Source organism: Muscardinus avellanarius (assembly GCF_963383645.1).
Source record: "Muscardinus avellanarius genome assembly, chromosome: 10".
Lineage (NCBI taxonomy): Eukaryota > Metazoa > Chordata > Mammalia > Rodentia > Gliridae > Muscardinus > Muscardinus avellanarius.
This window is the reverse complement of record NC_137796.1, coordinates 17,169,202-17,196,570: the sequence shown is the minus strand read 5'-3', so window position 1 is coordinate 17,196,570 and position 27,369 is coordinate 17,169,202. Positions and strand designations below refer to the sequence as shown.

Below are 27,369 nucleotides of genomic sequence, written 5' to 3'. Positions count from 1 at the left end.
CTCCTTGGATTCAGCCCCTGATCCCTGGGATTTGGTGGCAATCCCTGACTGGCAGGAAGCTTTGATCCTCAGGGAGTCCGGAGGAAGCCCTGTGATGTGCAGGAATCCTGGAGTTACAGGGATTGGGAAGAAGAGGCACAGGGGTGGGTTGCTACGAGAGACCATTAATTAAGGAGGAGGCTTTGCTTAACACTGGGGTACCTAAAAAAGGAGATCCGGTGCCTGATAACAGGAGCTCAGCCGGAGGACGAGGCCGATGTCTGTACAGGCGTTGTTGTTATTTAAGGGCACAGCCATGCCAAGGGGAAAATTCCTAGCGCACCCAAGAAAGAACAGAGCGCCTCTGGACCTCCCCTTTGTCAAGGCAAGGTAAAGATGCCAACTTGGAGGGCTCGGAGGCTTTGGCAAAACAAAAAAACAAACAAAATCGCTCTAAGGTTCTGACCCCGTGAAAGATTCCTTTAGGATTAGAAAAAAGATGACCTGGCCGGGCGTGGTGGCGCACGCTTGTAATCCCCACGCTTGTAATCCCCGCGCTTGGGAGGCGGAGACAGGAGGATCGCGCAGGTTCGAAGCCAGCCGCGCTGGCGTAAGAGACCCTGTCTCAAAAATATAAAATAGGTCTGGGAGTATAGCCCAGAGGTAGAAGGGCTTCCAGGAACCCCAGAACCACCAAAAAAAAGAAAAAAAGAAAAAAGATGACCTGTAAAAAGCTGTGGAAACTAGAATTCCTAAATGGAGAGGCTTTAAGCAATGATCCTCTGGGGGAAAGTGTAGGAGATCGATATTCTCTCTCTCTCTCTCTCTCTCTCTCTCTCTCTCTCTCTCTTCTCTCTCTCTCTCTCTCTCTCTCTCTCGAGCACTGAAAATTGGGAGGGTTCTATCTCCAAGCTACACATCCCAGTCCTTTTTATTTTTTTAAGTTTTTGTTTCAAAACAAGGTCTTGTAGGCCAGGCGTAATGACGCATGCTTGTAATCCTAGCGCTTGGGAGGCTGAGACAGGAGGATCGCACAGGTTCGAGGCCAGCCTCAACTACCTAATGAGGCTCTCAGCAACTTAGCGAGACCCTGTTTCCAAATAAAATATAAAATAGGTCTGGTGGGAATGTAGCCTGGAGGTAGAAGGCTTCTGGGTTCCATCCCCAGTACCACCAAAAACAAACAAACAAACAAACAAGGTGTTGCCAGGTTGCTGAGGCTGGCTTCAAACCTGCGATCCTCCTGTCTCCACCCCTCAAGTCCTTGGATCACAAGGCATGTGCCCTGCGCCCAGCTAGGAGACTGTCTTTATGCTGGTTTTGCTTAGAAGCTCATTTACTTCAGCCTGGCATGGTGGTGCACGCCTGTAATTCAGTTCTTGGGAGGCTGAGACAGGAGGATCATAGGTTCAAGACCAGCCTCAGCAATAGTGAGACTGTCAGCACCTATAGAGACCTTGTTTCAAATAAATAAATAGGGCTGGGGGTGTGGCTGAGAGGTAGAACACTCCTAGGTTCAACCCCCAGTGCCAAAAAAGAAACTCAACCTGGGCATGATGGTGCGTTCCTGTAATCCTTGTACTCAGGCGGCTCACAGGTTCAAACCCAGCCTCAGCAACTTATTGAGATCCTGTCTCAAAAACAAAAAATCAGAAGGGTTTAGGGGTGTGGCTCAGAATAACAAACCCTAGGATTCAATCCTCAGTATCACTCGGATAAAATAAACTCCCTTAGTTGAGGTGGAGCGGCAGTGCAGGGCCTCACTAACGCTTCCTTCCCAAAGCTATTCCTTGGTGCCTCTCAGCGGTTACCCGCTCGCTCCACGGCTCTTCCTCATGAAGGGCGTGTTCCTCCGGTCCACCCGCCCGCACAGGGAAGTGACTTTTCTACTTGCACAGAACTGCGCCCCCGGGTGCACACCGCTCGCCTGCGTGGGGGGCAGCGCCGGAGGGGTGGGCGTGCGCACTATTCATGCATTCGTCAGCACACACCGCCTGAGCGCGGGCAGGTGCTCCGTGGTGATTTTTGAATGTCATCGGAACCGGTAGCAGTGGGAAGTCATTGTCTTTCCGGAATCATCTCATTTTCACACACTCAGCCTCAAGGAAAATAGGACTTCCTCGCCCAAAGAAAGGTTACAGGGGGGCAGGGGGCAGGGCCCTAGTTAGGGTCAGATGGAGCCCTACCTCCTTCTATCGTGTCCCAGCAGCTCCTGAGAAAGCCCAGTACAGAACGGCCCAGCTGGGATCAGGCAGTGTCTTGGTGGAGGCACTTAGCACTCAACCTGGGGCAGGGAGCGCTGAGTTGTCTTCCAGGCCCTCTGCAACCCGCAAGCCCAGTTCAAAGTCACCACGCAGGGCCCTGGTTAAAAAGGAAGCTGGGCGCAGGGATACTCGCCTGGTACCCCTTGTACTGGGGGAGGCTGAGACAGAGGATCCTAGGTTCAAGATTGTCAGCACCTTGGCGAGACCCTGTTTCAAAATAAATAAAAAGGAGCCGGGCACGGTGGCGCACGGTTGTAATCCCAGAACTTGGGAGGCTGAGACAGGAGATCACAGTTCACAAACAGCCTCAGCTATTTAGTGAGGCCCTTTGCAACTCAGTGAGACCCTGTCTCAAAATAAAGAATAAAAAATAGGACAGGGGGTTTAGCTCAGAGGTCGAATGCCCCTGGGTTCCATCCCCAGACCCGCAAAAAAATAATAATGATAATAATAAAGAATAAAAAATAGGGCTGGTGGTGAAGTTCAGAGGTAGAACGCTCCTGGGTTCCATCCCCAGTACCACGCACACACACACACACACAAAAAAAAAAAAAACAAGTAATAAGAATAAATAAATAAAGAGGTCTGGGAGTGTAATTCAGAGGTAGACTGCCCCTGGTCCCCAGTACAAAAAAAAAAAAAAAAAAAAGAGGAAAAATAACATTAATGGTGATAAAATATGAAGTTTTCTCCTTTCTTCCATAGTGTCTTTTTCTCAACTTGTCATGGTGTTTTTTATTTGCTATTTATGTTGTTCTAAGTAGAGAAAAACTAAAATGTGAAATTACTAGCATGAGTTTTACTTCTCATTTTTATTTTGTGCAGTGCCAATTTTAAATGCAATTATAAGAGCATTTAATTCATATGCAGAATCACCAAAACTGCACAGTTTGTGTTCCGTACTTTGTGCATATGTGTTTCCTTCTTTGTAGAATAGAGGATTTTTTTCTTTTCCTTTTTTTTTTTTTTTTTTTTTTTTTTTTTGCGGATCTGGGGATGGAACCCAGAGGCATTCGACCTCCAAGCTACACCCCCTGCCCAATTATTTATTATTTATTTTAAACAGCGTCTCACTGGGTTGCAAGGGACCTCACTAAGTAGCTTAGGCCATCCGCGAATCGCGATCCTCTGGTCTCAGCCTCCCAAATGCTGGGGTTACGAGTGTGCGCCACCACGCCCGGCACAGAAGGATTTTTTTTTTTTTAAGCACATAAAATAAAATACATAAGATTGCAGAGAAAATCAGTTATATTTAAATAATTACCCAAATATTTTTAAAATTGTGATATTGTGTGCCACTGCACCTGGCTGGTCATCTATGTCCCCTAAAAAGCTTTTGACTTCTTATCTGTGTTGAAAGCAAGTTCTTTTTTTTTTTTTTTTTGGACTGGGAATGGAACCCAGGGGCATTCCATTCTACCACCAAGCTACACTCCCAGCCCTATTTTTTATTCTTTAATTTAAAGCAAGGTCTCAAACTGGGCATAGTGGCGCACATTTGTAATCCTAGCATTCGGGAGGCTGAGACAGGGAGGATCACAGTTCACGGACAGCCTCAGCTACTTAGTAAGGCTCTTTGCAACTCACTGAGACCCTTTTCAAAATAAAGAATAAAAAATAGGGCTGGATGGGCCAGACGTGGTGGCACACGCTTGTAATCCCAACATTTGGGAGGCTGAGACAGGAGGACCATGGCTCGCAGACAGCCTTAGCTAATACCTCATGAGGCCTTTTGCAACTCAGGCAGACCCTGTTTCAAAATAAAAGACTAAAAAATAGGGCTGGAGGTGTAGCTCGGAGGTAGAATGCCGCTGGGTTTCATTCCCCATACCTTAAAAAAAATAGGACTAGAGGTATAGCTTGGAGGTAGGATACCCCTGGGTCCAGTCTGCAGTACCATAAGAAATAAAGCCAGCCGCGATGGCGCACACTTGTGGTCCCAGCATTTGGGAGGCTGAGACAGAAGGATCACGGTTTGCAGACTGCCTCAGCTACTCAGTGAGACCCTGTTTCAAAATAAAGAATAAAAAATAGGACTGTGGGGGTTCAGCTCGGAGGTAGAATGCTTCTGGTTTCCATCTCCAGTACCACAAAAAATGTTTTTTAAATATTAAAAGAGTTGGCAGTGTAGTTTGAAGGTAGAATGCTTCTGGATTCAGTTCTCAGGATGACAAAAAGAGAGAGAAAAGAAATATAAGTTCAAAGACAAAATTATTAAGACTTTTTTTGTGGTATTGGGGAATTTCAAGATTGCAACAGCAAGTTGTTAAACTAAGCAGCACAGGGCCCTTTTGCCAAGAGAACTGACGTGACTGCTCAGGCCGCGTGCCCATGAGGCAGCCCAATTGTCTGGCCTCGTTCTTAGAATGCTGGGTTTTGAGAGACAGCCCACGAGTAGCACGCGCACCTTCATTCACTCGGTATTTGTGGGGTCTGCCTTGCACCAGGCACTTTATAAGGTACTGGGGTTGCACCAGCGTGAGCAGGGCGAGACATGGCCCCAGTGTCTGTGGTACCTGTATGATATGTGAAGAGAACAGGTGTGTGTGTGTGTGTGTGTGTGTGTGTGTGTGTGTGTGTGTGTAATGCCAGGAATTGATCCCAGGGGCATTCTATGTCTGAGCTACACTCCCAGCCCTATTTTGTTATTTATTTATTTATTTATTTATTTATTTATTTATTTAATATTTTAGTGCTGGAGGTGGAACCCAGGGGCTTTTCTACCTCCGGGCTATACTCCCAGACCTATTTTATATTTTATTTGGAAACAGGGTCTCACTAAGTTGCTGAGAGCCTCACTAAGTAGCGGAGGCTGGCTTCGAACCTGTGCGATCCTCCTGTCTCAGCCTCCCAAGTCGGGGATTACAAGCATGTGCCAGCATGCCCACCTTTATTTTTATTTTAAACCAGGTTCTCACTAAGTTAATAAAGGTCTCACTACTTAGCAGGGCGTGGTGGCGCACACTTGTAATCCCAGCATTTGGGAGGCTGAGACCAGAGGATCCCGTTCACAGGCAGCCTCAGCTACTTAGTGAGGCCCTCTGCAACTCAGTGAGACCCAGTTTCAAAATAAAGAATAAAAAATAGGGCAGGGGGTGTAGCTCGGAGGCTGAATGCCCCTGGGTTCCATCCCCAGACCTGCAAAAATAAATAAAGTCTCACTCCTTGCTGAGGCTGTCCTCAAACCTGCGGTCCTCCTGTCTCAGCATCCCAAGTACTGGGATTGCCGGCCTGGACCACTGCACCAGCTAAGAAGTATCATTTCAAGCACAGGGTGGAAGAAGTGAAAGCTTCCCGAGGTGAGGGAACTGCCTGTGCAGAGGCCTTGGGCCAGGAAGGAGCTTTGCTCAGCACAGAGAGCAGCCAGCAGCTGGAGAGCAGGCCCTGGGCTTGCTCCGGGGGCCTTCGCCCGCCTTCCTCCTTCCCCTCATCCTCACGCTATCAGGACTATGAAAAGATGGAAGGCTCTTTGTATTCCCAGAGCGAGTTCGCCACGTGGTGCTGTGCGCTTAGCGTGCTTGTGTGCAATGCCTAGGACCTGTGCTCACACCACAGGTGTCTTCTGCCCCTGTTTGACCAGATGGTCTCCAAGTTTCTTTGCTCTGATTTTCCCTTTTTCTTTGAAACCCGTTTCTTACTAGCAGTTCTAGCTCCCAAGGCAGGAGGATTCTGTGCACGCAGGCACGCCTGGCTGTGGGCATCCTCCCAGTTCCACGTAGACCACACGATCACAGCACTGCTCATGAAAAATGGGTGTGGCTCTCAGAGTGGCCATTGAAATAGTCCAAACACACACATACATATCTCTTTTTTTTCTTTGAAGTACTGAAGATGGAACCCAGGGGAATTCTACCTCCAAGCTATACCCCCAGTCCTCTTATTTTTTTATTTTGAAACAGGATCCACAACTTAGTGAGATCCTATTTCCAAATTTAAAAATAAAATAGGGCTGGAGTTATAGCTCAGCGGTAGAATGCCCCTGGGTTCCATCCTGAATACCAAGAGCTGGAGAAGGAAATGGGGTGAAAATTGTAAAAGCAGGGTAATAAAAGGCCTTACTGCTGAAGAAACCGCCTCCCAGGTCTCCTAAGGTCCGAGCTTGCTCCGAGGGTGCTGGCCAGGGGCTTTGCAGGGACTTCTCAGTGGAACGCTGGCGGTTGTTGCTTTAAGAGTGACTGCACCTGGACAGTCATTCTCTGAGGTCCTGAGGTGTCTGTTCTGCTTTGGGACTGAGGGAGGTGGCATCTACTTAGGCCTGAGAGTAAGGGGAACTGTCACCCAAAGAGCCGGGTAGCGATGCATCAGCGGTGAGTGGGAAACACAAAGGCCGCCCATCTGGGGACCCATTGCCGGCCCCCTCCAGCCTGAGTGCGCCGCGCAGGCTTCTTTTTTATTTATTTATTTTGCGGTACTGGGGATGGAACCCAGGGGCATTCTACCTCTGAGCTACACCCCCAGCCCTATTTTTATTCTTTATTTTGAAACAGGGTCTCACTGGGTTGCAGAGGGCCTCACTAAGTAGCTGAGGCTGGCCACAAACTGCGATCCTCCCTTCTCAAGCCTTCCGAATGCTGGGATGACAAGCGTGAGCCACAGTGCCCGGCTACGCGCAGCCTTCTGAAGGGAGGCGGCGGGTGTCCGCCTGGTACACAGATGCTCACGGCCCGTCTCTCTCGCACAGGTGCTGCGGGACGTCCTCAAGGACCTGTACCAGCTGCTGAAGTACGTGGTGCGCTCGGAGCCTGATGGCGTGGCGCAGCTCCATGCGCAGCTGGCCCTGGAGGAGCTGGACGAGATCATGAGGAACTTCCTGTTCCCGCCACAGAAGCTGGAGAAGAGGATCGTGGTCCTGCCTTAGATCTGCCCCGCAGGAGGGACAAGCCCCCAGAGCAGGGCCAGGCCACCAGCAGGCGGCCCCACGGCCTCAGGTGTCGGCTGGCCCTGAGCTGGCTCTTTGTGACTGGACACTCGGGCCTTCTGGCTGACCTTCCCATAGCATCTGTCTAGCCGCCCTGCGCCCAGCCGGAAGCATGTACAGTTAAGGAAAAAAATAGTTCACATCTCACTGGCCTGTGTATCTTTCACTGTCCGTAGCACTTAGAGAAGGGTGTCTCCTTTTAGAAGTCAGTGCTCAAGGACAGTGGAGTCTGATTAATTGACCATTGTCTTACAACTTGAGGAGAGGAAGTCGGCCACTCCAAGGTCACACCTCTAGAAGCTCTGGGGAGATCATTCTTTCTTACGATAGTGAGCAGGCAAGCTAGGGACAGAAGGAAGTCCACGCTAAAACATGCAAGATGGAATAATAAACTTATCTTGGCCAGAGGAGCGGCAGTCTGGACCCCTCCCCTGGTACCCAGAGGGGATCCTTGCAGGGAACGATGCTCAGAAAAGAGAACCGTGCTAGGCAGTCTTCCAGACACGAACAAGCCCTGTTTGTCCTCTGGGTCCGTTTTCTTTCCTTCTGTCTGAGAGAGTTGCCCTGCTTGTCAGGAGAAAAGAGCCCCAGCGCCAGGCATGGTGGCGCGTGCCTGTAATTCCAGTACTTGGGGGGCTGAGACGGGAAACTCGCAGGTTCAGCAAGCTAGCAGGCCCTCAGTAACCTAGCAAGGCTCTTTCCAAATAAAGGGGGGTGGGGATCTATCTTGAAGGTAGAATGCCCTTGAATTTAATTCTAGTACCCCTTCCCCCAAATAAAAACGAGCCGCAGCGTCCGAGAGGACCTGTGTCTGGCGTTCCGTCCTCCGCTCCGGGAGCGCGAGGGCTCGGCGGGGCGTGTGAGTTGCAGGCGGCCGGCCGGCTAGTGACTGATGGCCTCACGCCAAGCTCGCTGAAGCACTTTCAGCGGTAGCATTGTGGTCTCTGTTTACTTATATATTTTGGCCGCTGCGTTTTAATTACAACTAAAAGAGATGACGAAAAGGAGAAACTGGCCGGCCGCTTTAGATAAGCCCTTCCTGTTGTCCACGCTTTGGCAAGGCTAATTCAGAGTTCCTCCATCAGTCCTAGGCTAGGAGTGGAATTTTATCACAGGACTTTCTCCCTGTCCTCTGGGTGTTGAGACCCGGATGAGCCAGAACAGTTTCTAGAGACTCAACAGCTGAGCTGGGCACAGTGGCGCATGCCTACAATCCCAGTACTTAGGAGGCTGAGGTAGGAGAATTGGAGGTTCAAGACCAACCTCACAATTTAGCAAGACTTTCAGCAATCTAGTGAGACCGTTTCAAAATAAAAATAAAATAGAGGCCGGGCGTGGTGGCGCACGCTTGTAATCCTTGCGCTTGGGAGGCAGAGACAGGAGGATCACGCAGGTTCGAAGCCAGCCACGCTGGCTTAAGAGACCCTGTTTCCAAAAATAAAAAAGTATAAAATAGGTCTGGGAGTGAAGCCCAGATGTAGAAGGGCTTCCAGGAACCCCATTACCACCAAAATAAAATAAATAAAATAGGGGCAGGGAGTGGTGGTGCACGCTTGTAATCCCCGCACTTGGGAGGCTGAGACAGGAGGATCGCGCAGGTTCGAAGCCAGCCTCAGCTGGCTTAAGAGACCCTGTTTCCAAATAAAATATAAAATAGGTCTGGGAGTGTAGCCCAGAGGCAGAAGGCCCCTGGGTTCCATCCCCAGTACCATAAAAAAATAAAATTAAATAGGGCATGTCTCTCTGGCCAGATTATATACATGGTTCTTAGCTTACAATCTTCATGGTTGGCATACTTTTGAAGAAGCCAATTTAAGCCGGGCATGGTGGCGCACGTTTGTAATCCCAGCATTCAGGAGGCTGAGCCCGGAGGATCGCGGTTTGTGGACAGTCTCAGCTACTTAGGCCCTCCTCAACTTAGTGAGACCCTGTTTCAAAAATAAAGAATAAAAAATAAGGCAGTGAGCTGGGCATACACTTATCATCCCAGCATTCAGGAGGCTGAGACCAGAGGATTGCGGTTCGCGGACAGCCTCAACTACTTAGTGAGGCCCTCTGCAACTCAGTGAGACCTGGTTTCAAAATAAAGAATAAAAGATAGGGCAGGGGATGTAGCTTGGAGTTGAATGCCCCTAGGTTCAATCCCCAGACCCACAAAAAAAAAAGAAGCCAATTTAGAGCTGTGCTTGGTGGCACACACTTGTAATCCTAGTACTTGGGAGACTGAGACAGGAGGATCTCAGATTTGCAGCCAGCCTCAGCAACTTAGTGAGAGCTTGTTTCAAAATAAAAGAATAAGATCAGGCTGGGGGTGTAGCTTGGAGGTAGAATCCCCAGTACCACAATAATTAATTAATTAAAGAAGCCAACTTATATACCATTGTGGGTCACAGTTTACTAAGGAAAGAAATAGAATGGGTTGGTTAGACATGTTTAAGGAATAGTTTCTTTTCTGCAATCAAGAACACCCAGGAAAATCAGGATTGGAGCTTCCAAATCAGGAAAAGATTTTCTTTTGATCAACCAGATAAACCTAAAGGTGCTTGTTTCTTGAGCCCCGCCCCTCTTTTTTTCTTTTAATACTACCTCTGAGCTATACCCCCAGCCTTTTTTATTTTGAAATAGTCTACCCAGGCATGGTGGCGCACACTTGTAATCCCTGGACTTGGGAGGCTGAGATAGGTTCGAAGCCAGCCTCAGCTACTTAGTGAGGCTCTCAGCAACTTAGTGAGACCCTGTTTCCAAATAAAGTATAAAATAGGTCTGGGAGTATAGCCCAGAAGTAGAAATGCCCCTGGGTTCCAGAGAGAGAGAGAGAGAGAGAGAGAGAGAGAGAGAGAGAGAGAGAGAAAGAAAGAAAGTGAGTCTCAGTTGCTGAGGCTGGCCTCGAACCTGCAATTCTGTCTCCGCCCCCAAGTACTGGGATGACAAGCTACGCCACCATACCCAGCTTATAAGTTGCTTAAGTTGAACTATTTGGCAAGAGACTAAAAGTGTTTGTTCTTTATTGATTGTGATGGATTCTATTTTAGAGTCACTTTTTCTGCTTTTGTTACCAAATTTAAGGAAAAGGTTCCTTAGTGTAACTCAAATTATTAAATAATTCTTCCAAATTCATTCACACACACCAACTGTGTGTCTGTGTGTGTAGGGGGAGATATCCTTGGGAAATAGTATAATAGGATAATGAAAGCATAAACTTAAATTTATTTATTTATTTATTTATTTATTTATTTATTTATTTAGCAGGTCTGGGGATGGAGCCTAGGGGCATTTGACCTCCGGGCTACATCCCCTGCCCTATGTTTTATTCTTTATTTTGAAACCGGGTCTCACTGAGTTGCAGAGGGCCTACGTAGCTGAGGCTGTCCGCAAACCACGATCCTTCTGGTCTCAGCCTCCCAAATGCTGGGATTACAAGTGTGTGCCACCATGCCCAGCTATTTATTTATTTAGTGATACTGGGGCTTTCTGCCTCTGGGCTACACTCCTAGACCTATTTTATACTTTATTTGGAAACAGGGTCTCACTGAGTTGCTGAGAGCCTCACTAAGTAGCTGAGGCTGGCTTCGAACCTGTGCGATCCTCCTGTCTCAGCCTCCCAAGTGCTGGGATTACAAATTTGCGCCACCACGCCCAGCTATAAATGTAAATTTAAAAAGGCACAGAACTGCACGGGCCCAAGACCCATAGCTTGAACAGAGTTGACACTTTCCCAGCCAGCTCAGTGGTGTATACTGGTAATCCCAGTACTTGGGAAGCTGAGACAGGAGGATCGCAGGTTCTCAGCCAGCCTCAGTAACTTAGCAAGGCCCTCGGCAACCTAGTGAGACTGTTTCAAAACAAAAATTTTAAATGGGTGGGGCGTGTAGCTGAGAGGTAGAACCCTCCTGGGTTGAGTCCCCAAGACCAAAAAAAGAAAAAGAAGAAGCGGTGCTATGTCTGGACACCTGCTGCCTCCGCCCCTGTCCTCCCTCAGGTCTAGCCTGCTGCCCCTTACCTACCATGGCAGTTCCCTGGGCCCCTCCCTTGTACCTGGACTCCCTGAGCACCTCTGCTCTGCCTTCCCTCCTCTCCTTCCCTCCTCTCCTTGCCCCCAGGCCCACCATCCCCATCCCTGGCCTGCAGCAAGAGCCTGGGGAAGCCGTGCAGCCAAGCCCAGGCCCCGCCCAGGGATCCACTTGTTCGGGTTCAGCTTCCTGATCACTGACTAAGGGCTCCCCGCATGGCTTTGTTTTTCTTCCTCCCTGGCACAAATCTGCCCTCCAACGGGTCCCCAGTTACTTCATCAGAAATATCAACTCTGCGCCTTATCAGCCCTGCACACATGGCGCCCTGCACACATGGCGCCCTCCACGGTCAGGGCCTCACCTGCCCTCACTGCGGAGGGAGCCAGACAGCCTGCAGGGAGGGCGCACGGGCTGCAGCTCCTCCTCCCTCTTTCATTCTGTCTGTTTTCCTTTCTGTCTTCCTCTTTCTGTTTTTCTTTCAGTACTGGGGCTTGAGCCCCAGGGAGTTCTGGCTCCAAGCTACACCCTCAGCCCTTTTCACGATGGCCCGTGCCTGTCATCCCAGTACTTGGGAGGCTGAGACAGGAGGATCGCAGGTTTGAGGGCAACCTCAGCAATTTAGCGAGGCTCTCAGGAACCTAGTGAGGCTCTGTTTCCAAATAAGAAATAAAATCGGGCTGGGAGTGTAGCTCAGAGGAAGAATGCCCCTGGGTTCAATCTCCAGTGACACACACACACACACACACACACACACACACACACACACACAATAGGGCTGGGGTAGGGCTTGGAGGGAGAATGCCCCTGGGTTCAAGCCAAGGAAGAAAGAAAAAAGGAGGGAGGGAGGGAGGGAGGGAAAGGGAAGCTGACCAAAGTGGCACATTCTCGCAATTCCAGTACTTGGGAGGCTGAGCCATGAGGGTTGCAGTTTTGAGGACAGCCTCAGCAAGTAGTGAGACTCAGTAACCTAGCGAGAGCCTCTTTCAGAATAAAATTAAATAGGGCTGGGAGTGTAGCTTGAAGGTAGACTGCCCCTGGGTTCAATCCCAAGTACCCCCCCCCCAAAAAAAAAGGAAGCAAAGGAGAAAGACCCTGGTGGGGCACGGTACGAGGTATGCGGGCCGAGGGCCGCGCACACCTGCTGGTGAGGAGTTGATCCCTGACGAGGTTGGACTGAGCCTCGGGAAGCGCACTGGGGACCGGCACCCCAGGGCGAGGCGCAGAGGTGGGTGAGCCGGGATTCGGCGTGGATGAGGCCGGGGTGGCCGCTCTGAGCCAGGGGGTAGCCTCAGACCTGTTCGTACCTGAAGCCCCTTCTGCTTGTTTTTGGAAAGTGCTTTGAGACCAAGATGAAGAGAGCTGTCAAAAAACAAATTCCCCGCTCGCCTTCAATTCTTCATCGTGACCCCGGAGGGCTGTGCTACCGGAGCCTCAGTTTGCGGCCCCGCCCCGGGTGGCCCTCTGTGGTCCCCTGGAGCCCAGGGCAGGAGACCAGTTGCTCTGTGGTCCAGTAGCTGGATCGTCCCCAACTCACTCCTGCAACTGTGGCAGCCATGTGACCCGTGGGCCACTCGGCCCCCGCCCAGACAAATGGACGGGGAAGGCGGGTGGGCTGAGGGAGACCCGCCCACACATTTGTTTGAAGTTTGTTTCCGCCCGCGTGGTTAACCCAGAATTCGGGAGGTTCGTGGTTCAAGGCCAGCCTCAGCTACTTAGTGAGACCCTCCACAACTTAGTGAGACCCTGTTTCAAAATAAATTATAAAAATAGGGCTGGGGGTGTAGCCTGGAGGTAGAAAGCTCCTGAATCCCACCCCCCAGTATCGCAAAAATAAATAAATAAGAATAAAAGCCAGGCTTGGTGGTGCACACTTATAATCTCCGCGCTTGGGAGGCTGAGACAGGAGGATCGCACAGGCTCGAAGCCAGCCTCTGCTACTTAGGCTCCCAGCAACTTAGTGAGACCCTGTTTCCAAATAAAATAGAAAATAGGTCTGGGAATATAGCCCAGAGGTAGAAAAGTCCCTGCATTCCACTCCAGTACCACAAAATAATAATAATTATTAATAATAATAATAATAATAATAATAAAGAGTAAAAAATAGGGCAGGGGTGTAGCTCGGAGGTCGAATGCCCCTGGGTTCCATCCCCAGACCCTTAAAAAACAAAGCAAAACAAAAAACAAAGTCGGGGTTCGTGTGACCGCCGCCTGGGGACCCGGGGTGACTAGCACTGTCCCCGTGGCTGAGATTTAGCTCCAGGTCTCCTGGGTTCCTGTCAATACCCTGTTTGCTGCCTTGGGAGACGCTCAATAAATTACTTTGGGCATTTGTTGGAGCTTTTTCCCCCAAAAAAATTGAGTACATGCCTTTCAAATAGAGTAGAGTTTGAGTTGCAGGGTGGGGCCCACGAGGAAGTTTCTGGAGCCTGGGCCTCTGCGCTCTTTCTCTTCTCTCTCTCTCTCTCTCTCTCTCTCTCTCTCTCTCTCTCTCTCTCTCTCCTTTCTGTGGTTCTAGGAGTTGAATCCAGGGGCATTCTGTCTCCGAGCTGTGCCCCCAGCCTTTTTTATTTTTTTGAAATGGTCTCAGCAGGTTGCTGAGAGTTGCTGAGGCTGGTCTCGAACCTTCAGTCCTCCTGTCTCAGCCTCCCAAGTACTGGGATCACAGGCATGCATCACCACGCCCGCTTCACCTCTACTCTTACCCCAAGATTACCACTGACAGAAAGGTGCCTGATCCCCCATACCTTTAATAATTATACCTTACTGCCGTAAATGATGGCATATATGCGTATATTTGTGTATACATGTATTCATATTTTCATCATCTACCTTGGAAACGCCTGTCAGTACTTGCAGATCCCCTCCCTCGGGCTGGCAGTGAGACTCCACTATTCAGGTGAACGACAGCTTGGCTAGGCAGCGTCTGTGGATGATCAGCTGTGTCTAATTCCCAGTGATTCTCCACATAACTTTGCATATTAGAGTGCTTCTATGTAAGAAGTCTTAGGAGCTTGGAAGGCCAGATCAAAAAGATAGGAACCTGCCGGGCATGGTGGCGCATACCTGTAATCCCAGTACCTGGGAGGCTGAGACAGGAGGATCACAGGTTCAAGGACAGCCTTGGCAACTTAGCGAGGCTCTCAGCAACCTACCGAGACCCTGTTTCCAAATAAGAAATAAAATTGGGCTGAGGGTGTAGCTCAGAGGTAGAATGCCCCTGAGTTCAATCCCCAGGACCAAAAATAAATAAATAAATAAATAAAATAAAATGATATGAACATTCAGAGCATGGTGGCACACATACATGTAATCCCAGTGTTGAGGCTGATACAGGTTCACACCCTTAGAAACTTAAGCTATCAGCAATTTAGTGAGACCCTGTTTCCAAATTTTAAAAAATAGGACTGAGGGTGTAGCCAGGGATAAAAGGCCCCTGGGTTCAGTTCCCAGTACCAACAACAAAATAATTATATATGTAATTTTTTAAATTTTATAACTTAAAAATGTATGTATGTATGTATGTATGTATGTATTTATTTATTTATTTATTTAAAAGGGCTTGGGATATAACTTGGAGGTAAAATGCCTCCTGAGTTCAATTCCCAATACCAAAAAAAAAGGTATAAACATTTAATTATTATTATTATTATTTTTTGGTGGTACTGGGGGTAGAATCCAGAGGCTTTCTACCTCTGGGCTATACTCCCAGACCTATTTTCTATTTTATTTGGAAACAGGGTCTCACTAAGTGCTGAGAGCCTCACTCAGTAGCTGAGGCTGGCTTCGAACCTGTGCGATCCTCCTGTCTCAGCCTCCCAAGTACAGCGATTACAAGCGTGCGCCACCATGCCTGGCTGGTATAAACATTTTAAACAGGTATCAAAATGTCCCCCCAAAGCTTATGCCAGTCTACATTTCTCCCAGCCTCAGACAATATGAAATACTGGTTTTGTCTTCAAAGTGTTGACACATGCTCTAATAATTCAGGACTCGGCGTTTTCAGGGGCTGGAGCGTGCTGTGTCCCAGCAGCCCCAGCGGGCACACCAGCTCACTTGCCAGCAGCCCCATGTCCTGGCTACAGCTCTAGTGGTGACCAGTGCTCGGCCAGAGAGAATCTAGACCTCTGCGGGCCTCCCCACAGGGCTTTGCTGCACCAAGCCCCTGTTCTTGGGGTGCACCATGGAATGCCTTCTATGGGGTTTGGAGCGTCCCCAGGATAGCCACCATATTTCCCAAACTAGATCCAGGGCATAAGGTCTGGTGGCCCCTGAAGGTAGTGGGTTCAGCCTGCAACCCCAGGAAGCATGGCGGCCTAGCTCCTAAGCAGTGCCCGCACTGACCACAGAGCTTATGACGCGCTATCAAGGGCTGCTTGATCCTCACACGGGCCGCTAGCTCAGGATTACCCCTGTTTTACAGGTGGGAAAGGTGAGGGTCTCAGGGGCTAATCACTGACCCAGGATCACAGAGCCAGTAAGAAGTAGCCAAACTAGTATTTGGACCCAAAAGCTACGTTTTTAACCACTGTTTTTGCTGCTGACCCAATAGATAGTTTCCAAGCTGTAGCATAAGTGAGGAGAAAGAAAGTGGTCACCTGCTTATCGTGTGTGTGTGTGTGTGTGTGTGTGTGTGTGTGTGTGTGTGTGGTACTGGGGTGGAACCCAGGGGCTTTCCACCTCCGGGCTATACTTCCAGCCCTATTTTATATTTTATTTGGAAACAGGGTCTCACTAAGTTGCTGAGGGCCTCACTAAGTAGCTGAGGCTGGCTTTGAACCTGTGCGATCCTCCTGTCTCAGCCTCCCAAGTGCTGGGATTACAAGCACGTGCGACCACACCCAGACAGAAATGTCCTTTTTAAAGGTCATAGATTTTTTTTTTTTTTTTTTTTTGGTGGTACTGGGGTTCCTGGAAGCCCTTCTACCTCCGGGCTACACTCCCAGACCTATTTTTACATTTTTTTATTTGGAAACAGGGTCTCCTAAGCCAGCGCGCGTGGCTGGCTTCGAACCTGCGCGATCCTCCTGTCTCTGCCTCCCAAGCACGGGGATTACAAGCGTTCGCCACCACGCCCGGCTAAAGGTCATAGATATTTTAATTCTTTGATCTGCTAAGCAGAGCTTTGGTTCTCAGATTTTCTTTTCTTTTTTCTTTTCTTTCTTCTTTTTTCTTTTTATTTTCTTTCTTTCTTTCTTTCTTTCTTTCTTTCTTTCCTTTTTTTTTTTTTTGCTGTACTGGGGATGGAACCAGGGGCATTCTACCTCCGAGCTCCACCCCCAGGTCTATTTTTTTTTTTTTTTTTTTTTTTTTGGTGGTACTGGGGTTCCTGGAAGCCCTTCTACCTCCGGGCTCCACTCCCAGACCTATTTTTTACATTTTCATTTTTGGAAACAGGGTCTCCTAAGCCAGCACGTGCGGCTGGCTTCGAACCCGCGCGATCCTTCTGTCTCTGCCTCCCAAGCGCGGGGATTACAAGCGTGCGCCACCACGCCCGGCCCCCAGGTCTATTTTTTATTCTTTATTTGAAACATGGTCTTGCTGAGTTACAAAGGGCCTCACTAGGTAGCAGCTGAGGCTGTCCACGAACCATGATCCTCCTGTCTCAGCCTCCCAAGAGCTGGGATTACAAGTGTGCGCCACCACGCCCGGCTTCTTTTCTTCTTTTTTCTTTTGGTACTAGGACATTCTACCTCTGAGCTATAATCCCAGTCCTTTTAAAAAATATCTCTTTAGCCGGGCGTGGTGGCGCTCACTTGTAATCCCCACTCTTAGGAGGCGGAGACAGGAGGATCGCGCAGGTTCAAAGCCAGCCTCAGCTACTTAGGCCCTCCACAACTTAATGAGATCTTGTTTCCAGATAAAAAATAAAGTAAAATAGGGCTAGGCGTATATCTCAGAGGTAAAATTCCCCTGGGTCAATCCCTAATACTACAAAAAAATTTTTTTAATTTTGAAAAGGGTCATGCTAAATTGCTGAGGCTGACCTTGAACCTGTGATCCTCCTGTCTCCACCTCCCAATTTCTGGGATTATAGGAGTACACCGCTGCTCCTGATACCCCCAGTCCTTTCTTAAAATTCTTTTTTTTTTTTTTTTTTTTTTTTTTGTGCGGTACTGGGGATGGAACCCAGGAACATTTAATTGGAGCTATACCCCCTGCACTATTTTCTTTCTTTCTTTCTTTCTTTTTTTCTTTCTTTCTTTCTTCCTTCCTTCCTTTCTTTCTTTCTTTTCTTTCTTTCTTTCTTCTTTCATTTTTTGCGGGTCTGGGGATAGAACCCAGGGACATTCAACCTACAAGCTACACCCCTGCCCTATTTTTTTATTCTTTTTATTTTGAAACCGGGTCTCACTGAGTTGCAGAGGGCCTCACTAAGCAGCTGAGGCTGTCCGTGAACCGAGATCCTCTGGTCTCAGCCTCCCGAATGCTGGGATTACAAGCGTGCGCCACCACGCCCGGCTTAAAATTATTTTTATTTTAAAACAGGTTCTAAGTTACCATGTGCTATCCTCAAATGTTTAATCCTCCTGTGTCAGCTCTCAAGTACTGGGATTATAGATGTGCCCCGCCACACCTGGCTCTTTTCATTTTATGTGTGTGTGTATGTATGTATGCATGTGTGTATGTATGTATGTGTGTGTATGTATGTATGTATGTGTGTGTGTGTAGGTATTTATGGTCCTAAGGATCAACACAAAGGGCAGGCGGAGCCAAATCCCTAACCCCCGATGGATCATTTATAACTAATTTCTTGCAAGAAGCTCAAAGCATATAGACATGAATGGGTCTATTCCAATGCCATTCCTTTTTTTTTTTTTTTTTTGGTGGTACTGGGGGTGGAACCCAGAGGCTTTCTACCTCCGGGCTACACTCCCAGAACTATTTTATACTTTATTTGGAAACAGGGTCTCACTAAGTAGCTAAGGCTGGCTTCAAAACTGCGCGATCCTCCTGTCTCCACCTCCCAAGTGCGGGGATTACAAGCATGCGCCACCACGCCCAGCAATACCATTCCTTTTGAGAGAAAAAAAATTGGCTGAGTGAATGGTCCTCCTTCTGAAAAGGAAAAAATAAGGTTTAGAGAAGTAAATATATATATATATATATATATATATATATATATATATTTTTTTTTTTTTTTTTTTTTTGGTATGGGGATGGAACCCAGGGGCATTCTACCTCTGACCTACACACCAGCCCTTTTATTTATTTATTTTTTTTGCGGCACTAGGTATGAACCCAGGGGCATTCCACCTCTGAGCGACACTCCCAGCCCAGTTATTTTTTTATTCTTTATTTTGAAACAGAGTCTCACTGAATTGCAAAGGGCCTCACTAAGTAGCTGAGGCTGTCTGCGAACCACGATCCTCCTGTCTCAGCCTCTCAAACGCTGGGTTCGCAGCCAACCTCAGCTATCACGTCCTCCGCAATCAGTGAGACCCTATTTCTAAATAAAGAATAAAATATAGGACCGGGGGTGCAGCGTGAGGTAGAACGCCCCTGGGAACCATTTCCAGTACCAAAAAAGAAAAAGTCATTTGGTCGATGTTCTAGTATCGCGGGAATGGACCTGGCGCGCTCACCCGGCGCCTTAAGTGATTTGCTCTCCTCCCCTGATCTGGCAGCTTGGACTCAGGCTGGGACTGTTCCAGCAAGGTCGGGGAAGGTGCGTGTGTGCACTTGGTGTCAGGGTGAGCTCTGTGCACTCGTGGGTGTGCACATGCACGTGAGTACGCGTCCGGGGCAGGTTTACCACACCCAGAGGGGAGATGCGCTTGGGGACTCCCGTGGCCAGAGGGCACTACGGCTGACATAGTCATTCTTGGAAGTTCTCTCTGCACCCCCAGTTCTAATTCAAAAATGCAAAGGATTTTAACTCTTGTAATATCAGCTACTTAGGAAGTTCAGGCAGGAACATCAAAAGCCCCAGGCTAGCCTGTGCGACAACTTAGCAAGACCCTGGCTCAAAATTTAAAATTTGTAGCCAGGCCTGGTAGCACATGCCTATAATCCTAGTACTTGGGAGTCTGAGACAGGAGGATGACAGGCCCAAGTCCAGTGTCAGCAATTTAGCAGGCCCTCAGCAACCCAGTGAGACCCTGTTTCAAAATAAAGAATAGAAAATAGGGCTGGGGGTGTAGCTCAGAGGTAGAATGCCCCTGAGTTCAGTCCCCAATACCAAAAGGCAGGGTGATCTTAACCCAGAAATGTACTAATTCACATATAACAATTTAGTATCCTGTATATGTATTTAATGCATCCTAGTGTTTTGGGTTTTTTCAAAACTGGGGATTGAAACAAGGGGAATTCTACCTCTGAGCTACACTTCCAGCCCTATTTTTTATTCTTTTTTAAAATTTCTTGGTGTGTGTGTGTGTGTGTGGTGCTGGGAATTAAACCCAGGGACATTCGACCTGCGAGCTCCACCCCCAGCCCTTCGAAACAGGGTCTCGCTGAGTTGCAGAGGGCCTCACTAAGCAGTAGCTGAGGCTGGCTGCAAACTGCGATCCTCCTGTCTCAGCCTCCCGAATGCTGAGATGACAAGCCTGCGCCACCACGCCCGGCTTTATTTCTTATTTTGATACAGTCTAAGTTGCCACGGGTCTCACTGTTGAGTTGCTCGGGCTGGCCAGGAACGGCGATCCTCCTGCTCGGCGCCAGGCACTGGGGTCACGGCGGGCGCGCCCCGCCCAGTGGTCAGCAGCGCGCTCTGCGGGGCGCGAGCAGTCTCTTCACGGCTGACTTTCTGGTCGCTGCACAGTGTCTGCAATATTCCATCAAGAGGGCAGATCCTGGTTGACGGTTGCCTTCTAGATTTTCCCCGGATTCACCAAAGGAAGGAGAAAAATGAAAGGTGGCCACGGAGCGCTGTCTGCGTAGGGTTCTGAGGAAGGCATCCCAGGTCCGGTTGCTTTCAGCCATCAGTGGGCCGTGCTCCTAGTCCTCGCCGTCAAGGCTGCATCAGAGAACCTGGCGCCCTCGCAGGGGCTGGCCACTCGGCCTCCAGCCCAGCGGAGGCCCCTTAATTTAAAAAGAAAAACGTTCCTCCATTAGAGGAGAGCCAGGCCGGAGTTAAGATCGACCACTGTCCCCGCAGCTCCGAGGTCAAGCCTGCTCCTCCACATGGGTCACAGACTGCTTATCAGAAGAGGGAGAGGCAGCAGGGCCGCCTTTGTCCAGGGCTGCCTGGCTGGAGTCAGCGCACACGCTTTCACTTTGAATTACGTATTAGCCAGCACTACAGAGAAAGCCCCATGTGGTCAGGCCAGGGACGGGCCTGCTGCGAGGTGGAAGCACTGCACGTGCAGATGGGGAGGTTTCTTGTGTGTGTGTGTGTGTGTGTGTGTGTGTGTGTGTGTGTGTGTGTGTGTGTGTGACTGGGGATGGAACTCAGGGGCATTCACCTCCAAGCTGCACCCCCAGCCCTATTTTTTAATGATTTATTTATTTGTGCGTGTGTGTGTGTGTGTGTGTGTGTGTGTTGGTATTGGGAATGGAACCCAGGGGCATTCACCTCCAAGCTGCACCCCCAGCCCTATTTTTTTTTTTTTTTTTGCGGGTTTGGGGATGGAACCCAGGGGCATTTGACCTCCGAGCTACACCCCCTGCCCTATTTTTTATTCTTTATTTTGAAACAGGGTCTGAGTTGCAGAGGGCCTCACTAAGAAGCTGAGGCTGTCCGCGAACTGCGATCCTCTGGTCTCAGCCTCCCGAATGCTGGGATTACAAGAGTGTGCCACCACACCCAGCTTATTCTATTTTAAAACTGGGTCTTACTGAGTTGCAAAGGGCCTAAGTAGCTGAGACTGTCTGTGAACCACGATCCTCCTGTATCCTTCCCGAATACTGACATTACAGGCGTGCCCCACCATACCAGGCTCTATTTTTTTTTTTCAGTACTAGGGATGGAACTTAAGGACATTCTACCTTTGAGCAACACCCCCAGTCCTATCTTTTATTCCTTTTTTTTTTTTGGTGGTACTGGGGTTCCTGGAAGCCCTTCTACCTCTGGGCTACACTCCCAGACCTATTTTTATATTTTTATTTAGAAACAGGGTCTCCTAAGCCAGCGCGCGCGGCTGGCTTCGAACCTGCGCGATCCTCCTGTCTCCGCCTCCCAAGCGCGGGGATTACAAGCGTGCGCCACCACGCCCGGCTCTTTTATTCCTTTTTTTGTGTGTGTGTGGTATTGGGCTGCAACCCAGGGGCTTTTCTACCTCCAGGCTATACTCCCAGATCTATCTATCTATCTATCTATCTATCATCTATCTATCTATCTATCTATTTTTTTTTTTGGTGGTACTGGGGGTGGAACCCAGAGGCTTCCTACCTCCGGGCTATACTCCCAGACCTTTGTTTTAATATTTTATTTGGAAACAGGGTCTCACTAAGTAGCTGATAAGGTAGCTGTGCGATCCTCCTGTCTCCGCCTCCCAAACGCTGGGATGACAAGCGTGCGCCACCACGCCTATCTTGGAGACTAATGTGTTTGTTTTTGGAGATTATTCTAAATCTGTCATTAGCTCCAGAAGGTCTCTCTGGTGGCCGGCACAGGAGAAGCTGATGGCACAACGCGGGGCGGCAGAGGCTGGGTAGCAGGGCGTGGTCCTCTTTGCCACAGGCTGTGGGCCGGATGCCAGGGCAGGGAGCTGGAGCCGGAGGTCAGAGGCCGAGGACGCTGCACAGCAGGACGCCATCCTCCTGCCTCGGGAGGCAGGCCTCACTCAGAGGCCAGCAGAGCAGAAGGGCAGGTAGCAGGGGCACCTGGTTACTGCGAGGATGGTTCGCTCTGCCAAGCATCAGCTACGCCAGGGGCACGGGAGGGGTTCCTATCAGTACAGGGGCCTGAGAACTTCAGAAGTCGGGATTTGAAAATTAGTTGAACAGTGAAATATTGTGGCGCTGTCAGTATCGGTCACCTCCAGTCCTCCACACCTTTGAGAAAGGGCCTTCAGCTCTCCATGTTGCAGGAGGCTCCTCTCCTCCTCTCTCTCCTCTCTCCTCTCTCCTCTCTCCTCTCTCCTCTCTCCTCTCTCCTCTCTCTCTCTCTCTCTCTCTCTCTCTCTCTCTCTCTCTCTCTCTCTATCTCAGTGTTCTTTCATGGTACTGGGGATAGAACCCAAGAGTATTCTATCTTTCTACCTCTGATCTACACTCCAGTCTTTTTTCTTAGGTTACTGGGGTGTACCAACAGGCCTGGCTTTGACTCTGGGATTTCTTTCTTTCTTTCTTTCTTTCTTTCTTTCTTTCTTTCTTTCTCTCTCTCTTTTTCTTTCTTTCTTCTTTTTTTTTTTTCTTTTCTCTTTTTGGTGGTTCTGGGGTTCCTGGAAACCCTTCTACCTCCAGGCTACACTCCCAGAACTATTTTATACGTTTTATTTGGAAACGGTCTCTTAAGCCAGCGCAGCTGGCTTCAAACCTGCGCGGTCCTCCTGTCTCCGCCTCCCAAGCACGGGGATTACAAGCGTGCGCCACCACGCCTGGCCTCTTTTTTTTCCTTTTTTCTTTTTGCAGTACTGGGGATGGAACCCAGGGGCATTCTACCTCCGAGCTATACCCCCAGCCCTCTCTTTCTTTCCTTCTTTCCTTCTTTCTTTCTTTCTCTTTCTTTTTTTTCCTTTTTTGGTGGTGGTACTGAGTGGAACCTAGGGGCTTTTCTACCTCTGGGCCATACTCCCAGACCTATTTTCTATTTTATTTGGAAATAGGGTCTCACTAAATTGCTGAGAGCCTAAGTAGCTGAGGGTGGCTTTCAACCTGAGTGATCCTTCTGTCTCAGCCTCCCAGGTAATGGAATTAAAAGTGTGCGCCACCACACTGGCTTTTTAAGTTATTATTATTCTTTATTGATGAAACAGGGTCTCATTAAGTTGCCGAGAGCTTCACTAAGTAACTGCGGCTGGCTGTGAACCGTGATCCCCCTGTCTCAGCCTTCCAAGTACTGGGATTACAAGCGTGCGCCACCACGCCCGTCTCTTTCCGGTGGTTTTAACTGGTTTTAATTGAGTTTGTGCTGAACCAGCCCACTCTAGTGAACCTAGGGACACAAGCAAGACGATGTCCTGGGTTAGCGTCAGAGCCTTAGAAATTTACTCGGCAAGAGAGTGTCCAGGGAAAGGAATGTACACCCAGAGAGGTGGTGCTGTCCTGCGGAGAGAGGACTTTGGAAACTGGCTGCCCACAGAGTTTCAGAACAGGTCACTTACAGGCAGCTAATTGGCTGGATGTGACAGTTACCTTTGCCTTACCTACAGAGCATCTTCCTTCCTTTCTTTCTTTCTTTCTTTCTTTCTTTCTTTCTTTCTTTCTTTCTTTCTTTCTTTCTTCTTTTGTGTGGTACTGGGGGTGGAACCCAGGGGCTTTTCTATCTCAGGGTTACACTCCCAGAGCTATTTTATATTTTATTTGAAAATAAAGTACCACTAAGTTGCTGAGAGCCTCACTAAGTAGCTGAGGCTGGCTTTGAACCTGTGCGGTCCTCCTGTCTCAGCCTCCCAAGCGCGGGGATTACAAGCATGAGACACCATGTCCAGCTACAGAGCACTTTTTCAACATTTGAATTAGTTACCAACATTTAAAACTTAGGAGATTTCACGTGAAAGTCTGGATTTCTGCTTCTGCTGGCCATGCAGGGCTACCTCTGCACGGGGGGCGGGGGGGGTGATCCTCTACCTGGGGATTTGCTCCCCACGGGTCCACGCATCTGTTTCTGCCTCTACCACCCCCGTTTTCCCTGATCTAAGATGTTGCAGATTACCCGGTGTGGTGGTGGCAGTGCACATTTGTAATCCCAGTACTTGGGAGGCTGAGACAGGAGGATCGCAGGATCACAGCCAGCCTCAGCTACTTAGTGAAGCCTTCTGCAACTTAGTGAGACCAGGTTTCAAAATAAAGAATAAAAAATAGGGCTGAGGGTGTAGCTCGGAGGTAAAATGCCCCTGAGTTCAGTTCCCAGTACCATTAAAAAAAAAAAAAAAAAAAAAGCCAGGAGTGGTGGTACATGCTTGTAATGCCAGCATTTGGAAGGCTGAGACAGGAGGATCGCAGTTCACAGACAGCCTCAGCTCCTACTTAGTGAGGCCCTTTGCAACTCAGTGAGACCCCGTTTCAAAATAAAGAATTAAAAAATAAGGCTGAGGATGTAGCTCGGAGGTAGAATTCCCCTGGGTTCCATCCCCAGTACAGCAAAAATAATAAATAAATAAATAAATAAATAAATAAATAAATAAATAAATAAAATAGGGCTGCGGGTGCAGCTCAGAGGTAGAATGCCTCTGCGTTCCATCCCTACTACTGCAAAAAAAAAAGCAAGAGAGAGAGAGAGGGAGAGAGAGAGAGAGAGAGAGAGAGAGAGAGAAGAGAGAGAGAGAGAGAGAGAGAGAGAGAGAGAGAGAGAGAGAGAGAGATTTTCATTTATCCAGACACAGATCCCTGGCCTTTCTGTCATCCAGTGCTTGGGGGTGGGCACGCAGAGGCCAAAGCATGGGCCCCATATGCCGCTCTCGGCCAGGTTCCCTGGGGTGTACTGAGCACAGGAGCCCTCATTCTGGGATGGAGCCGCTGGGGCTCACTGCCACACCACTAGTAGCAGAACTGGCTAGCTGACTCCCCGCCCTCCTCTTCACCAGGCTACTGCTTATCTCTCCATCTTGGTATTGAGAGCCCTAATAGGGCCCCTCAGGCCACCTGGAGGTCCAGATTGTGGAGTCATTACTAGGATTGAACCCAGGGACATTCCACCTCCAAGCCACACTCCCAGCCCTATTTTTATTCTTTATTTTGAAATAGAGTCTCACTAAGTAGCTGAAGCTGGCTTTGATTCTCCTGTCTCAGCCTCCCAAAAGCTGGGATTATAATATGCGCTTATTATTATTATTATTTATTTTTTACGGTACTGGGAATGGAACTTTGGGCATTCTACCTCTGAGCAACACCCCCAGCCTTATTTTTTCTTTCTTTCTTTCTTTCTTTCTTTCTTTCTTTCTTTCTTTCTTTCTTCTTTCTTTCTTTCTTTCTTGCTGTACTGGGAATGGAACCCAGGGGCATTCTGCCTCGGAACTACACCTCCAGCCCTATTTTTTATTCTTTATTTTTGAAACAGGGTCTCACTGAGTTGCAAAGAGTCTCACTGAGTAGCTGAGGCTGTCTGCGAACTGCAATCCTCCTGTCTCAGCCTCCCGAATGCTGGGATTACAAGCGTGCGCCACCACGCCCCACATATATTTTTTTTGACCTTGAAATAGTCTCACTAAGCTGCGGAGTGTCTCACTAAGTTTCTGAGAGGCTGGCCTGGAATTTGAGATCCTCCTGTCTCAGCTTCCCAAGTACTGGAATGACTGGTGTGCACTACCATGCCCACTTTCAATACTAGTTTCTAAAAACTGTATGTGCTCAATGCATATAGCACATGAATGGACACTTTTCAAGCAGTGTGACTTTTGCGCTGCGCGATGGGAGCAGATGGATACGTGGGTCTGGGGGTCTCAGGTCTGTAGCCTGAGCGAGGACCAGAGGCCAGCCCCTGTGTCCTTGAGACTCCTGGGAAGAGTATCTTTTGGACCCCAGCTCAGGTGCTTATGAATTTGTTGTAGCTTGGAAAGTGATGGAAGTTGTCTCAGATGTGTTTGAGGGACATGTCAATTCATTTTTTACCCGTCTATCATTTCCCCTTAACTTTTTCTGAGATACAAGCTGGGCGTGGTGGCGCACGCTTGTCATCCCTGCGCTTGGGAGGCTGAGACAGGAGGATCGCACGGGTTCGAAGCCAGCCTCAGCTACTTAGTGAGGCTCTCAGTAACCTAGTGAAAACCTGTTTCAAATTAAAAAAAAAAAAAAGGTCTGGGAGTATAGCCCGGAGGTAGAAAGCCTCTAGGTTCCACCCCCAGTATCACAAAAAAAAAAAAAAAGAAAAGTTTTTCTGAGATACAGAAGCTCTGCGTCTTCAGATGGTTCTAACAATACTCTGCCCCCTTCCCCCCAAACCCCTCCAAGCCAAGCCCCCAAGTCTAGCGCCAGCTTCTAGGGACCTGAAAGCCTCGGGCCATGAGGTCAGTGGGAATTCAGGAAGTCAGGGGTGTCAAAAGAAGGAGGAGGAAATCGTTCGGCTTTAAGACACTGGAAGCTCCAAGTCCCTGCACAGGCATCTGCGGCTTTTGCAGTCAGCACCAATGTCTGCAGCGCCCCACTGCGGAAGGAAAGCTCAGCTTGCCGCAATTGTTAACACCTTTGACCAGCCTTTTCGTATTTGACGATTATTCTCCTATTTCTCGCCATCAGGAAGGTTCCGCTGCCTCGGTTTTAGGGAGCCTCCTGTGCAGCCGGCAGCCCACAGAAGTCGGGGGAAGGTTTGCTCGGCGCCGGCTTTGCAGGGTAAGGAGGCTGCGGGCGTAGAGAGCGGGGCTTGGGGGCGGGGACGAGCGTGATGGTTTGGAGGTCCCTGCGGGTGATCTTGAAAGTTAACGACGCTCGAGGTTCTGAATTGGGCACAGAGCCCGCTTCCCGGGCCGGCGGGCTCAGCGCAGCCTTGGGGTCCGGGGACTCCGCTTCCCGGGGCGCGCAGCCCGCCCCTCCCCGCCCGAGACCTGCGGCCACGCGGGACCCGCCGGCCGAGCCCGCGGGCGCCTTCCCGCTCCTGCCAACTTTCGGGGCCGGGGCCGCGCGGGGACCTAGGCGCCCGGCCGGCTCGCCGGGGAGCGCGGCGGCGGCGCGGCGTGGGGCCGCGGGCCTGCGGAGCCCGGGCGGCGGCGGCGGCGGCGGCACGGCGAGCGCGCGGCGGGGCAGGGCCGCCGGCCCCGCGCCCTGGCTCCCCAGGCCCTCCTCCGGGGCGCGGGGCGGGCGAGGCGGCGGCCCGGGGCTTCGCACTCGCGGGCGCCGGCCCCTGCGGGCGGAGGGCGGAGGCGCCGCACAAGTTTCGGCCCCGGCCCCGGCCCCGGCCCCGGCGGGCGCACCTGTCCACGAGGGGCGCCGCAGCCCCGCAAAGTTTCGGGGTGGCTCGGAGTCCCGTCCTTGGCGGGCCGGCTTCGGGGACAGCGCGAACCTCGCGCCCTTGGCCCTGCGTGCGCCCTGCAGCCTGGCCGGCTCCCGGGGCGCCCCGAGGGGAGGGGGGCGGCCGTGGGACCCCCGCCCGCTGGGTGACAGCCCGCGCCGGCTGGCTGCACGCGGGGCCGGGCTGCGGGGCTTCCGCGTCCTCCGTGGGGAG

At 49.9% G+C, this 27,369-nt stretch overlaps 1 protein-coding gene across 1 annotated transcript in view; it reads left to right on the top strand.

Annotated features, from left to right (window-relative positions):
* The window catches only part of TANGO6 (transport and golgi organization 6 homolog), a gene marked incomplete at its 3' end in the record, with an annotated part of 189,194 nt that extends 182,093 nt beyond the window's left edge, over window positions 1-7,101 (top strand). The window contains exon 18 of the mRNA XM_080704242.1: window positions 6,925-7,101. Within this exon, the coding sequence (XP_080560368.1) occupies window positions 6,925-7,101 (177 nt within the window). The remainder of the gene's footprint in view (window positions 1-6,924) is intronic.
* Between the last annotated feature and the right edge of the window lie 20,268 nt (window positions 7,102-27,369).